Source organism: Malania oleifera, chromosome 13 (genome assembly GCF_029873635.1).
Source record: "Malania oleifera isolate guangnan ecotype guangnan chromosome 13, ASM2987363v1, whole genome shotgun sequence".
Classification (NCBI taxonomy): domain Eukaryota; kingdom Viridiplantae; phylum Streptophyta; class Magnoliopsida; order Santalales; family Ximeniaceae; genus Malania; species Malania oleifera.
Genome location: NC_080429.1, coordinates 25,141,107 through 25,157,671, shown reverse-complemented (window position 1 = coordinate 25,157,671; position 16,565 = coordinate 25,141,107). Strand labels below are relative to the sequence as shown.

The window sequence follows — 16,565 nt, the reverse complement described above, 5'->3', positions numbered from 1 at the left end:
TGTGTCTACATTAGGAGACTATTTTCTCCTAACCTGTCTTTGCAACTAGCCAAAATGAAGTCATGTTCTCCAATAGCTAGTCAAACTAGTAGCCAGCTAGCTGAACCAGCATGCAATAGTCCTTCTCTCTCTACATTTCTCAACGGAAGAGAGCTCTACCTTCTTTTAACTACATCTTTCAACCACTAGTTTTTCAACAATGGCGCTTGTTGGCGAATGATGATAATGGCATAATAATACAAATAAATCAAGTATGAATTTTTGCCTTTAAATAAAATAATATTATAAAAAAAATATGATTTGAATGATTCAATTGTAAAATAATACAAATTAAAATTTACAATAGTAAAAAATTGTTAGAATTATTTTACTTAATTGTTATATTTCAAAATTTACTTTACAATAACAATCTTATTGTATATGATAATTGAAAAATACTAAACATATTTTACAACTAACTTTTATTATTTTTAATTTTAATTATATTTAAATTCATATGATTATTTTATTTTAATTTTAATTAAAATGAATAGTTTAATCTAAAAAACCAATTTCTGGTGACATTAGTTTACTAAAACAATTGAAAATTATAATATTTATTTTTTAATTTATTCACAAATAATTGAAAACCAACAATAAAAATAGAAAATTGATAATATAAACAAATATGCTTTTATAACCTATTTCTTCACTATATAGAAATAGAAATAAAAAAAAATAATATCAGTAATTGTGTTTAAGTGGACTAATAGTTTTTTATCTAATTTTTAGATTGTAATTTATAAAAGACAAGCTAATCGTTTAAATTATTTTAAAAAGATCTTATTTGAAAAAATAACATGATGTAAACAAGAAAAAAAATAAAATAATAATTTGATCCTTTTATTACTTAATCATTACTAATCTAACAAAGTAAATAAACATATTTTAAATGTATTAACTTTATCTTCATCTAAACTTAAGGTAAATTTAAATCCAAAGCTCTCCAAATGTAGAATTAATATAGATTATTTAATATTTAATTTATTATTTTTTAAAATATAAAAGAAAACCAAGTATAACTTTAGATTATTTTAAAAATTTTAATGCAACCTTTTTTGCATTATCATTGCTGAAATTAAGCAAATAATTAATTTTTACATTTTTAAATAGTGCTAAATCAAAAAGTGGAGAAGGAGAACTGCAATTGTAATTCTTATATTTGCTGTGACTGGACAGTAATTATTCAATAATTTGCACACGTGTCGAACATCCGTCAACTTCCCTTTCCTTTGTCAGAAAAGCTTCACCACAAACAGTGCCGAAGCAGTGAGGCCGACGCAAGCTGAGCAACAATCCAAACCCCAAAAAACTCAGTCCATCCATCCATCCATCACCAGATTACAAAAAAGCGCCTCTGCCACTCTGTTTCCTGCTGCACCACCTCCAATCACCAATCTTCCACCTCCTATTTTCAGATTCCGGGACACCCATTTAGCCGCCGCCGGGAACCCGACAACCTTGGCCGGAAAACACAGACCCAGCTCGCCGGAAAACTGAAAGCATGGATTTGGACTTCTGGGCTTCGAGGGTTCACTCCGCCAAGCACTTCGCTGCAGTCCAAGCTGCCCGGCTCCACTCTGGTACTGATTTTGTTGGTTGCTTTTTGTTTTGGCTTTCGGGTTCAGTTTGATCTTTGTCTGTACCTTCAATGTTTGGAGTTGGTGATTTATTTGGGTGATTCGCTGCTTGTGTGTGAAGACTTTGTTTTTTTAAATCTATTCTCAGATATAATTAACGGAGATTGATGACGTTGCTTAGGAACTATGCTTTCCTTAAGTATCAATGAGTTTGTGATTTCCTCACATAGTTCATAACTATTCCACAAAATTTTGTGTTTCATCTTATTTTTGTTCCTTCAAGATGATTCTTGTCAGTAATTCTAGAGGTTGGGTGACAAAAAATCATAGGGACTTTTTCTGGCGGTATAGAAGATGTAATTGTTGGGCATTTTTCTTTTTAGCTTTGTAAGTCTCTTTTAATAACCAGCAACATGCATGAGTAGTGGTTAGATTTGTGAAATTCTTATCCAAATATCCATTTGTTTTCTTATGTGGAACAGATAATCATTTGATCTTGGACGATTCAGAAGGAGATGATGATGCGAGAGCATGCTTTCCATGCCCCTTCTGCTGTGTGGATATTGAACTAGCTGTACTTTGTTCCCATCTTCAGGAAGAGCATTGCTTTGATTTTAGAAATGCTGTATGTAGCCTTTTTATGTGCTCTATTTATGTTATGTTTGGAAAAAAAGAAAGTCTATTTTTGTTAGCGTTTTGGAGTACTACATGGGTACCAGAATCATATTGGACAATCCAATTCTCCCTGACTAATCCCAAATGTCCAGAAATTTCACATTTTTGTGTACTTGTTACTCGTGGGTTTAACTGAAGGCTGGAAGTTGTGGATTTCGACCCTTGATATTTTATATCTAGCTAGGGAGAGCCTAAAATCTAGAGAATGCAAGTAAATCAAACACTAGACAGAGAAATTAACCTTGATAAGCATTAAAAGGAGTGTGAAGTGTTGAAAGTACTGCTAATCGACAAGATCTTATGTTCTTCTGCTTGTTAGTCAATCATGGTTTCTTTCCTTCATGTTTCCTGCCAAATGGTTTCACCCTAGTGACTTATTTTGGAAAGAGAATCTGCATTGCAAATGAATGGAAATTAAATAGTTTAAATATGTGATCTAGAACATACATTAGTCGAAAACTACTGGCATGAGCATAATGGATGCGATGTCCAGCATGTCGGAAAATATGAATGTCTAGCAAAGCAAGTCAAAAGGAGAAGAGGAGCACACTCTAAATCTCCTGAAGATGTATTAGATAGTGCTGTGCACTCCTTATGTTATGTAGACAATTGGTTGAAGTGTTGTGTTTTATATAACTTCTTTTCATTTTGACACTTTTGTAGCCCATGTGTCTCATGTCCCATTGCAAGGAAAAGGTACAATGTGACACCTGAATATGCATATATATTGCTGTTTCTCCCAACAGAATATGCAGATTCACACAAAGAGTTTGACTATTGTTGTTTCTCCCAACAGAATACACTGCATCTAACATGCATATTTGGGCCTATATAATACATATATATATATATATATATATATATATATATATATATATATGTTTGAAATAATGGTGTCCGAGATCCTTTGGACACTCAACTAATCCACTGGGATAATGGGTCCGCTCCTTTACCCTTCTTCACTTAAATACCAAGGTATTATCTCAAATGGAATGCAATAGCCTCTAAGACTCAAACTGTGGCCATTTTACCATTAGAGCTTTGAGTTTACCACCTGAGATTTATTTTTTGGATCATATTTTTCATCCTAATATTATCAGTGAGACCAAAAAGCCACCAGGAAATCAATTGTAGTAGAAAAACATAATTAAAAGATTTATTGTGCTCCATACACATTTATTTGATATCTCCTATGATCTTTGTTTGATGAAGTTAATCACCTTTTCTTTTTTATATATCAGGTCTGTCCTATATGTGCAGCAAATCTAGGCAAAGATGTAATGGGACATTTTAGAGAGCAGCATGCACATTCATTGAAGGTATCAATATCGTTAACTGGCACTATTGACTAATATCATAGAAAGTGTTGGCTTTGTAAACATTGTTGCATTCTTTGCAGCGAAGGAGAAAAGCTCATAGGTCCAGTCTCTGGATGAATAATCCTGCAACGCTTGGCAAAGAACTGCGAGAACTGAGCTCTTTTCTTGGCTCAACTACAACAAATAGCAGGGGTATTCCTCATGACTCTGCACCTGATCCACTCCTCTCACCATTTTTGTGCAATATACCTCTTCTAGATCTTGAAGTTAACCAACAAGATAAATATTCCATGAAAGGATTCTCCACCACTTCTGATGTGAAAAGGTATTCTTTTTTTGCAACATGATGGAACTTTAATTTATTGATGGTTGTTGATAAAAATAAATGCAGTAATGGATGATGTGGGTAAGTTATAGGCACGTAAGTTACAAGGCATGGAAACACATGCTTACAAACACATTCCTTTTCGTAACTTTCCAATGTGGGACAATCTTTCCTTGCATGTTTCTCGAAGGTTGTTATATTTGTTATGTGGTTTTGAAAACCCTAATAAAAAGACTAGCTAGTGATTTGAAAATTTTTGAGCCAATGCATCATAATTTAGTATGATTTGACATGAAAAGTAGAAACTACTAAAATGATACAAGTATTTATATGTTATGTTTACATAAAATCATGCTAGCTAACTTATCTTGCATATTTTTGAAATTTAGAGATGTCATTTCATATAACTCTGCCTGTGATGCACTTAATGTAGTAATCTTTTCACACACAGTCGGTCCCAAGCCCAAGTAAAGGTGGATGGTTGTGTTAGGTATCATAAAACTTATCATATCATTATGATATGAATCATTTCCGATTATTTGCTATGACATCCCCTACGAGTGACATGTTGCACTTATACCACTCAGGTGTAGCGAAAAGTGGGTGAGGGCGGGCTAGGTTGTTGCAGTGAAGTGACATGTCGTGTCAACACTTCGGTACGGTGTCAGATATGCGAGGGTTCCAGTATTATTCTAGACGTGGGCGGGTAAAGAAGCTAACTCAAGAGACTAGGATTAAATTAGCAACTTGGAATATAGAGACACTTTCAGTTAAAAGTATGGAAATTGTGGACACAATGATTAGAAGAAAAACTAGTATAATATGCCATCAAGAAATTAGATGGGTAGAGAAGAAAGCTATAGAAATTGGAAGATCAAGATTTAAACTTTGGTATACTAGAAAAGAAAAACCAAAGAATGGTAATAAGAATTATTGTAGACAAAAACTTAAAAGATAGTGTTTTATGTCTGAGAGATTTCCTATTGAAGCCATATATCTTTTAAAACGATTCATTAAAAAGTTTGGGGAAAAGAAGAGAGACTTGCATATGATATTTATTAACTTAAAGTAGCGTATAATAGGGTACATAGGAAAGTTTTGTGGTTGATTTTAGAAAGAAAGGGTGTATGTAGTAGGTATAATATTGTCATTAAGGATATCTATGATAGATTAATGACTTGTATTAGGACTATAGGTGGAGATAAAGAAAAACATAAACACGAAGAACAATATTATTTTATTCCAATACTGAGCCGTGAACACTACATGCTTTAGAGAGGACACAAGCATGGGTATTTATAGGGGATGAATGATATAGTTGTTGTATTTTGAATTTCAAAAAATTCGGCTCCTTGAGGCTCCTTGAAGATTGGAATCAGATCTTCAATAAGTGTGCAGCAACGGTTTGAATGTTTAAATTCTTCTTTAATTGGTAAGGGATTTGCTGATGTGTCTTCATGGATGAAATTGAAGTGTCTTCATGTGGGTGGAATTGAAGTGTCTTCATGGGTGGAATTGATGTGTTCATGTATGGAATTAATTGAGGGGAGTGTGTTGCTACTAGAGAATTTTCAATCACAATAGGTGTACATCAAAGATCTTCTTTAATCCCTTACCTTTTTGATTTAGTGATGGATGAACTTACTAGGAGTATGCAAAATTAGGTTCTACGGTGTATGTTGTTTGCGGATGATATTGTCTTTATTGATGAAACTAGGGGTGGAATAGCATCTAAGTTAGAATTATGGAGAGAAGTTTTAGAATCTAGAGACTTTAGGATAAGTATAAATAAGACAAAATATATGAAATGTAATTTCAATAATAGTAGGAGGAATATTTGAAACAAAGTTAAACTTGAATAGAACTAATAATTTTGATACCTTGGGTCTATTATGTAAGCTGAAGGAGAAATTGAAGAACATGTAATACGTGAAATTAAAGCAAGTTGGGTAAAATGGAGAAATGCTTCAAGTTTTGCTTTGTGATCATAGAATACCCTTAAAATTAAAAGGGAAGTTTTATGGAACGATTGTAAGACCAGCTATGCTATATGGATTAGAGTGTTGGGTGACTAAGAAACGACATATCCAAAAAGTAAAAGTTGCCGAGATGAGAATGCTTAGATGGATGAGTGGTATAACATGAAAAGATAAATTAAGAAATAAACATATTTGTCGTAAATTAGATGTAATTCTTATAGAAGATAAGACAAGGAAAGGATGACTCAAATGGTTTGAGCACCTGCAACATAGGCCACATAGTGTACCAATGAGGAAGCGTGAATTAGTTACTGTGATGGGCAGTAGAAGAGGTAGGGATAGACCTAAAATAACTTGGAATGAGATAGTGAATAAAGAGGTTGAAACTGTAAAAACTTGCTGAAAAATTTTCATATATGGGAAAATATAGATTGTATGCATTCGAATATTTATTTTGAGGAAAATTTCTGAAAATGAAGAACAAAGGATGGAGAGAAGATGGTGTGGTGTGTCTGTTGAGGTCCAGGTCTTTCATTAAGTAAAATGAGAAGAAAGGGGACTCATAGCTACAGGAAATTCTAATGTTTACCTCTCTCCAGAGTTTTGACTTCCATGGATTCAATACCATAACCAACCTACCCTGGATAAGATTCTACACTAAGACTAGAAACTCAACAAAGTCTGAATCGGTAGAAAAAAAATGCAAAAGCTTTGATAAAACACTGCAGAAAATATGTAAGTTTGGGGGATCAATTTTCTGTGTAGTCTGTACCATCTTTATATATGTGGCAAGTCTTTAGAAACATCTGTCTGCCATATATTAAATAACATTTTATTTAAAATAATATATATTAATTCAGTGAGTAAGTCACCAAGTATTTTGGGAATTGTGTTTATGGATGTTGAATTAAAATGAAACGCTCTCTGGGGTGGTATGTTGGTCTTTGCCAAAAGTTATTTTATGTTTTTAGCATAATTTAGTTATGTAATTGTTTTGAAATGTTTTTAGAATATTTACCGTAGTTTTGAAATTTGAAGTTTAAATGTAATACTATGCTGACCAGGCTTTTCAACAGCATCTTGAGCATGCATAGGTCCTGAGGAACACTGAACACGTAGCTGTTGGCATGAAACCTGAAAATGTAGGGGCTGCACTTTATAGGGTAGTGTAGACTTGCTCAACATTTAGATTATTTTATTAGGCATGAAAAAGGCATATGACCTACACATGAAAGAGATACGACCTCATGCCATTGCTAATGAGTCGTGCACCTGACTTCATATGATTTACATAGGACTAAGGTCTTAAATTTCGATTTTGACTCAAATTTCAAAGCTCCAAAAGTACGGAAATTTCAACAGAAATTTTGATTTCGATGTCAATTTCGATTTTGATTTGAAAAAATAACGGAAATCTGTAGTAAAGTATGGAATTCTTTGTGAAACTTTAGAAATGGTTAACAAACATAATAATGTAAGTTTTAGGACTAATATATTACAAGTTAAATACATCTATGTTATGTATGTGGTGGAAAAGTTGTTATATAGTATGCGTATAAAACATATTTATAAGATAATGTACAGTAAACATATTCAGTTCATACAAATGAAATTCATAAATCATTTAAATATTATTTATTATACAAATAATGATAATTTAGACATAAATGGTTAAATAAAATGCTGCTGTAAGTTTATTTTTTTCATATAATTTCAAAAGCATTTTTAATAATATTTTGTTTTGATAAAAATAAATAAAATAAAATAAAAGAGAAATTTCACTTCACTCCTAAATCTCTTATTTGAATTCTGAGGAAATTTCATTGTATAGTTAAAATTTCGACAAGTTTCGCTGAAATTTTGAGATTTCGATTAATTTCGGGATGATTCGTTGAGATTTCGATGGAAATTATGCAAGATGGAAATTGACTGCCATTTCGATTTCAAGGGTGACAGAAACCGGAAATTTCAACATAAATTTTGACAATTTCATGGAAATTTAAGACCATGCATAGGACTCATTATACTTCTACTTGCAGTTTTAATCATGGTGAGGGATGAAGCTACACAGAGGCCTGGGTGGCCCCACAATAATATATGCATTGTTTATTTTTTCTTTAATTTCTATTTTTAGTTTAAAATTTAAATAAATTAATATCAAAATGTTGATACCTTGCAAAGTGATATACAAAAGACTCTGCATTTGAAAATAGAGATTGATTTAACATTCTATAAAAATTCATGTTAATCCATAAATATTACTTATAGCTGTTTTTTGCGAAAAATTATTATCTATCAAATCATTTATGTACATGTGAAGAATATGCTTTGAGGTTTACACCTTTTATTATGGTCATCTGAAGCCTTAATGCTCAATGCTTAAAACATTGATTTGGAAATATAGCCTCGTTAAGCAGTCCTACTCTTTCCCCCTGTTTTATTTGCGGATTCAAGATTGGAATAGAATCACAAATTTGGCTCCACATCCTATTCCTCATGTTTGGTTTGCATAAATTAGGATGTAATTACATTTCAGCCCAAATGTTGATTCCCCCAGTCTATGGTGATTCCTCTTACAGGTAGGGATTTTAATTCCCTCCATAGTCCCTCTTAGAAGGACAACTATAACCTTCTTTAGATAATATAATATATATTCAAAAAAAGCACAAGCAAACCATGTCTCATCCATGTCTAACACCAATAATAGTAATTAAAAAATAATAATATTAGTATTATTGTAAAAACAATAGAAAAATAATAAAAATGACAACAGTAATAGTAAAATAATTATTTACAAGAATACTAATAACAAATAAAATAGTTTTAAAATAAAAATAACAGCCACAGCAGTAATAATAAAACAATAATTATTAATATCATTAAACAATAAAAAATAATAACAGTATCAATAATAATAGTAGCAGCAGCAATATTACCTAGAAAGTGAAATGCTCTAGTATGTAGAACAGGAGCCAGATCGTGGTACGATACATGCTCTAAAATGTGGAATGTTGGGGATATACTTTAAAAGATATATTGGTGAAAAAAGTGTAATAGCACTTGTATATTTTGAGGTGTTTCTAAATGTAGAAGAGATGTTCCATTTTGAAATAGATTAATAATGGTAGAAATAGACTTAATATGTGATGATTCCCCACTTTTAAATGATAAAAGGTATGTTATGTGCAAAACATTGAATTAAGTCTGTGATAGATAGATTTGGCATTCCAGCGGGAAAATGAACCGTGTTTCAGAATTTCCATACCAATACATGGTATGCGAATGTGTTTGCATTTTCTAATAACTCTGAGTAGTAGTAATAACATATTATAAAGCTGCTACTACTTTGAAATACAATGGGAAAATCCATTCTAAAATATCATTTATTAATAATAATATTATTAAAATGTAAAAATATCATGACTTGAAAAAAATGCAACAATGTTTAATAAAAAATAATGTTGTATTGAATTCATGTATTTAAAAAATGATAAAATTAAATAGTTCTATAGTAGGTGCATCTTCGAAAAATAAATTATTTTTCATTTCATTATAGCTAGCATAGAAGAATACCAAACATTAGAAAGGAGTCAAAATTGCTATTCCACCGGTCATTCCATGCTACGAACACAAATATAATAGATGCATTTCAATAGCAATTCTTTGTCTGCATTGATTCATTTACTGCTTCAATTCCATTCCAACCAACATGAAATCTATGGATAATTATCCCAAATTTCATCATGAGAATGTCTCTTCTTAAACTATTCCATTTTGGTTGGACAAAATCAACTTTTGCTTAGTAATTACCTTAAATTTTTTTCCTCCCTTCAAGTAAACTATTATGCTCATATGCTATAAACATTCCGTAGGTTATTCCATTTTGTTAACCAAATATATTAGCATGACTTCAACATTCTTTGTGCATGCGTTATTTTCATATTTTCCTTGTTGAATTTAAAAAATCTGGGGTGATGTTTTTCTTGTAATTGATCCTGTGTTTACATTCAATTGAAATATTGAAATGTGTGATGGGAATATTACCCATTGCCCATTCCAAAATTTCCTCTGCGAGTCCACCTAGCACAGGACAAAAATGTAGAAGTGATTTAAGAATGAAGAGAGAGATTGGGCTAAATCTTTTTATTTGTGCAGCTCTGAACCATCAATAATGAATGAAGGCAATGAACAGGATTACAAAGAGAGAATTCAGAGAGCAGCGTTCTGTCAGGAGCTGGTATTCTCTATCATTTTCTAGGATGTTCCTCACCTCGAGGGGATGCTTTGGTCATAACTCATCAATTAAGCTGTATCAATGGAGGTCAGGTTTGGATATTAGTGCATGCATAATTTTCAGGGGAAAATTATTTTTTTTATGATTGGTTTTCTGGAAGAACTTGAAAATGGTTGACAAGTTCTCCATTTGTCAGTTGTGGCTACATTGAGGGCATTGTATATCCATTAATTGTATAGAAGTCTTTAATATTAGTATCTGTATGGAACCACGACCCATATGAAAGCTATGTTAATTTGTAATGAATAGGGACAGATGCCTTTAATTTCACATTTTCTGCTAGGTATTTATTCTTTAGTTTCTAGGCACAACCTCATATTTTATATACAGATAATTTATTTCCATTCCCATATGGCTGAAGCTAGTTTAGGATGGCAAATGCAAACAACTGTAGCTGTCCAAAGTGTGCATTAAGGTTAGGTTTTAAGATTGCTTAGTTCATCAAATTACAAAGTTCTGGAACAAATAGGTTTAATGCAAGGTCCTTTAATCCAGGTGGAACATAACCGAGAATGATTTGTTGCTGCACTGCAATCTCTACAGTCACAACTCCTGGATCAGATTAATGCTAGTTCATTGACTTTAAATCCAAAACTCGGGAAATCAATTTAGATTTTAGACCCATTGCCTGCTGTAATATATTTTACAAGTGCATATGGTACTCCTTATGAGCTTACTGTCAATGTACCGCAGAAGTGCAGTAGGAGAAAAAAAGTTTTGGCAGCCAGGGTAGAAGAATTTCCCTGCTGCACGGAGCACTTTGTTGATATTATCTTCTTCCTTTTTCTTTGATAAAAGGCATTTTGTAAGTCCTCATATTCTGTCATAAAGCACTCCCTTTCTTCAAATGTTTGGTCTTTGAATTGATTTAAGAGTTGCAGAGGTTGAGGGGGACAATAATTTCTGGAATTGGCCAATCTTCTAATCTCCTGCTTTCTTGGATTTTTGCTCAAAAACCTTTCTGAGCTGATCCCATATAAGGAAGAAGCTGATAAGAGTTTGTTGGAACCTGATCCTATAGGGTTTTCCCCCCTAACGTGTCGGGGGGGTTGTTTCAGAATTAGGAATTCTATTTTTTTCCTGGGGCTTGAAAAAACATATACCTAAGGATATGTACATTACTTGGTTTGTTTTCAATATAATTGTTACCATTAATAAACTTGTAACATGGGTCAAAGGAGACCCATCTCTTGTATTTTATGCCATGAAAAGTGTGAAACAACGTACCATCTATATTTTCCACATGTAAGTAGGGACATTATGGCAACAAAAAGCTCTTGAGCTGTGTTAGGAAGCACAGATTTTGAATATTGGATATGGGCAAATTTAAATGCAATTTTATATTACATTTTAGTCGAGTTCTATACAAATTCAAATTCAAATTCAAGCCTCTTTAAATATCCATAGGGTTAAAGGTAGCCTTTGGAAAATGGAGAATGGATTTGGAGGTTCCATCAATGATTTTTTTACGATTGCAAGTTCTTGCCATTCTGTTTTCTTGGCAGCCTGCAGGTTTACATGGTACTCGTGGATTTAGCACATTTGGAGAGCACAGAGCAGTGAAACATAATCTTCATTTTTTAGAACTCCAAATAACTTAAGTGTCATCTTGTTTTCTACTTTTCAAGATGTACATGAGAAATCTAGAAGGATATTTTTCAACCTTTTATACGAAAACAAAGTGGCACGTTTTTGATGATTTAGCACATTCGGAGAGCACAGCGCAGTGAAACGTAATCTTCATTTTTTAGGATTCCATACAATTAAAGTGTCGTCTTGTTTTCTACTTTTCAAGACGTGCACAAAAAATCTAGAAAATAATAGAAGGATATTTTTAAACCTTCCATACATTTTTAAAACTAGAAAAGAAATAATTAATATTATTTTTTATAATTGAGCAGGCATAACCTATGTGAAGACAAACCATAATATCATGTTTGATTTATGGTAGTTCGCAAAATAAAATGACGTAAGAAAGGAATAGAATAAAAATTTGAATGGAACATACGAAAAAATGGACAGTTGATTCATTTCATTCCTCTTTGGTAATTTGGTAGTTGGAACAGAGTTGAGTTTTAGAAAAAATAATTGTTGCATCTAAAAGAGCAATGAGTAGTATCACTGTAAAAAATTAGAGAAATAAAAATAAAAAGTTAGAAATAGAAATTAAAGACTAGAAACCATCAACTTGTTAAGTTAATATTTATAAAACTAATATAAATTAAAAAATATTTAATTTCATCTTTAAACAAATAATATTATAAAAATATGGTTAAAGTAATAAAATTACAAATAATACACGTCAAAAAATTATTATAATAAAAATAATATTTATTTAACTTAATTGTTCTATTTTCAAAATTTACTTTACAATAAAAATTTTGTTGGACATGACAATGAAAAGTGAAAAATAGTAAAAGTATTTTGTAATTGACTTTATTATTGTTTTTTTTACAATTTATGTATATTTTTCTTTTAATTATATTTAAATTCATATGATCATTTAATTTTGATTTTAATTTAAAAGTGTATAAAATAAATAATTTAAGAATAAAAAAACTATTTCTGAATATTAAAATTTCTGACAAGAAATTGTCAAAATAATTAAAAATCATTAAATTTAATTTTCAATTTTTTTTGACAAACAGCTAAAAACTTGCAATAGAAACAAAACTAACAACATAAACAAATGAGTTTTTATAATCTATTTCTTCACTGTGGAGATAGAAATAAAAAATAATAACTATACTAGACAGACCCTCAAATTTATTCTGTTTTGAGCTTTGTGCTTTCTGATGGGCGTTGTTTTTGGAAGACTAGGGAGTGGGATAGAAGAAACCGCCAGAGTGAAATACTTGACCACATTTATGTTTGTTTTTGTTTCTATTGAATTTTTTTTTTTTTTTTTTGTGTGCTCACTTTTTTAATGTAATGTATGATATAAATAGGATCGTTAGCTAAGCTGGGCTAGCTCAAAGTTCGATTTGTTCAACCTATAATTTTGATATGCTTAATATAAGTTTGAGCTTGTTCGACGTCAATAATAGTACTCAAGTCAAATTTTAAGCTTAATCAAACTTTTTAATTTTATTATTTTATATTATATATGTCATATAATATCATTTTATAAATATAATTAATATTATATGTACATTATATATATATATATATATATAAATTCTTTATATATTTTAATTTTAATTTATAATTGAGTCGAGTTTAATCAAGTCATGCAAGAGTTTTATGAACTTGTAGCCAAGTTGAGTTCAAGTTTAACAATTATGGAATCGATCGGGTTCAAGTTGAGTTCTAGTATTTTAATATTTCGAATTGACTTGACTCGACTTAAATACGCATTGTGTCATTGTTATTATAGTTTCAAGACATCTAGTGTTCTGGATTGATTTCATGTCATATAGGAATATTGTTGGAACAATAACAAATTGACGAGTAAGTTCGAGTACATAAAATAATTTTCTACATCATATGAATCTTACTCTGTCATAGGTCATAGACTCATAGTAGATTTGTGCAAAAATGGTTGTTGACATCAAGAACAATGGTTGAGCTTCAGTAGTTTAGAAGCCATGTTTGAGTTCTTTAATCACTATTTTACTATTGAACATTATGATTTTGGGCTAGCTTATATTGAGCTTAATCTCTTTTCTTCTTGGTTGGGCTTGAATCGTGCCTAGTGTCACACTACTACATTCTTGTAACCATGTCAAATGGCTTGTTGGGCAACTTTGGATGTTACGGCGTTTAGGTCCATGAATTTCACTTAACGTGGATTTATGAAGATGTCATAAAATTTATTCTGAATGTTACTATGCCATTGTGGTGGATCAAGGCAATTGCCTTGGTGGCCTCCTTGGGCAGCGATATGATCATTATATCGATGGTTGATTATGTGACGAGAATGCATATGAGATATCACTTTTGGAGGAACATCGGGTAAGCGACCTACCTCTGTTAGTGTCCTTCTGGGTATTAATGAGTACTCTAAGAAGAGCACATGTATGTGCTTTTGACATCCTCAAGGGGTGTTTTGGGCTTCATATGGGATCGGGAGTCCCATGAACGGATAATTGGAGAAGTTGCATGTTACCTTGAGGCTTTCATATGCATTGATCCCTTGATACTCTTGGGCAATGTCATCTTCTACCTATTTGAACTATTAAGGGTGTTGATAGTATCACTTTTCTTTTTAGCTTCAACTAGTGGGTGGTAAATAACATGTTACCTTAAGCAAAGATTGTTTTGTGGGGGGATAAAATGGCAAAAGATAATGACCTCCTCCCTTAAGGTTTCAAAATTTTAGGGGTCTCTTATAAGATTTCAAGAATTCCAGAAATCTCTTTGGAAGTTCGCCAAAAAGGCACAAACCTCACCTATATTTTACAAAAAGATAAATTTAGGAAAAATTTGTGTCTTTTTGTCAAATCATAGGAAAGGTTTATGACATTTCATGAGGTTTGTGATACTTTTAAAACCTCTGGAGAGATCTCTATCATTTTGTCAAACCTCAAGGAAAACAAATGCCCTTTGCCCTATATTATATTGTTACATTGATATTTTTTTTTAATGAAAAATCTATCAATAATATATTTAACTTAGTTCACACTAATGTAAATAGCATTTTCAAATATAACATATTATTGTCCGGCAAAACTCTCACCCCCATCCCCCTCCTCTCCCCCCCCCCCCCCCCCCCCCCCCCCCCCCCCCCCCCCCCCTTTTTTATTTTTTCTACTGTGTCTTCAAACAAGATAAACCACCAATCCAATTCAACCCAGACCACATCCTCAAAAATTCAATCTAGGATTTTATTCCCAACCTGTCGTGAACACCTAATCCTTGCCTTGCCCAAGCCATTGAGGAATAGGATTGCGCTTTAGAATATTACGGAACAAAGGAGTAGGATAGTGCTTCTAGCTATATTTGATCCATATTTTGTTCTTCATAGTTCTTTCAAATATGTTCTTTGATTACATCAAATTTTAATTGCAGGATGACTAATATTAATCATAACCAAGGGAAAGGTGTCGAGAGGCATTATATTAGCTAAGAATTACCGCCTTTTTCCATGCTACAATCAACTTTGATGGATTGGCTAAAATTAATAATAATTTAGCACAATTGATTTCATTCTATAGTGCAGGTCAAAAAATCTGCATATTAGCAAGTAAGGAATAGCTGCATGTTTGGTACGTAGAAATGGAATGGGGATACACAAAATGAGATCGAGTTTATCATTTATTTTCTTCATTCTTTCTATTCAAATTTTCATTTTATTCCACTCCAACATCATTTTACTTTGCAAACCAACAAACCAAACATGACGTAAGTGGAATCACATAAGTTTACGTGGCGTCGTTCTACTAGACAGGTAGAGATGCATTGTGACACCTAAGTCTTTTCTTGTCTCGAGATCCATGGCAGAGTGCAGCGCTTGGAGAGCGATTTTGCCTGAGAAAGCAAAGCCCTAAGCAGTTGCCTAGTTGGTGTTAGAGCTGCTGAACCAATTTCACTTGATCATGTATGAAGAAAAGTTCTGTTTATATAGGCAATTAGAGACTACAAATATTTACTAAAGCCTCTCACAAGAAACCCATTTGGCCTGATGGTCCTGCACATAATCACCCTGAAGCAGAAAAGGAAGTAGCACCCCTGCAGCGACTGATTTTATAAAACTGGAAGACCAGCAAGGATGATACAGTAATAAAACATTTCACTAACAAATGGATACTGTTTGTATGCGAAATCATTTCTCTGGTTCCTTTTAAAAGGCTTACCAATGAAAAGATGATTTATGCTCTGCTACCGAGCATCGTCTAAATTAACAAATATCCTCGACAAGAGGTGGTATAGGTACATATGCATGCACAATATGCATCTAAAAATACTAAAATAGCAAGAAATAGAAAGCAGAGAGCAATAATAGCCATACCAGATGCACGGGTACTCCACATCTTAAGCATGCTACCTTTAAACATTCAAACCTCAAAACAGCATTCAGTATGATGTACATCCAAAAATACTAAAATAGCAAGAAATAGAAAAAGCAAAGTGCAATAAATAGCCATACCAGACGCACGAAACTCCACATCTTATGAATGCTAGCTTTAAACATTCAAACCTCAAAACAGCATTCAGTATGAATAATGGAATATAGTTGCTGTGTGGATTGAATCCTATTGATGAACTACAAAAAGGTTCAGGAAAATTATACAGCACAAGAAAAACTATATTTAATATTACTAATAATGACGAGGGATAGCTTGGAGCCTTGTATTATCTCCATCACCAAGATTTTTATTCATGCTGCTAAAAAAAGATTTAAGTTACATTTGG

The 16,565-nt window shown here is 32.2% G+C and overlaps 1 protein-coding gene across 1 annotated transcript; it reads left to right on the top strand.

Annotated features, from left to right (window-relative positions):
* The first annotated feature begins 1,279 nt into the window (after positions 1–1,279).
* LOC131145555 (protein DEHYDRATION-INDUCED 19 homolog 6-like) lies at positions 1,280–10,481 on the top strand. The gene is made up of 5 exons (XM_058094702.1): positions 1,280–1,622; positions 2,102–2,244; positions 3,536–3,613; positions 3,694–3,938; positions 10,073–10,481. The coding sequence occupies exons 1-5, from the start codon at positions 1,544–1,546 to the stop codon at positions 10,173–10,175; spliced, it is 648 nt and encodes a 215-aa protein (XP_057950685.1). The 5' UTR covers positions 1,280–1,543; the 3' UTR covers positions 10,176–10,481.
* Positions 10,482–16,565: the final 6,084 nt, after the last annotated feature.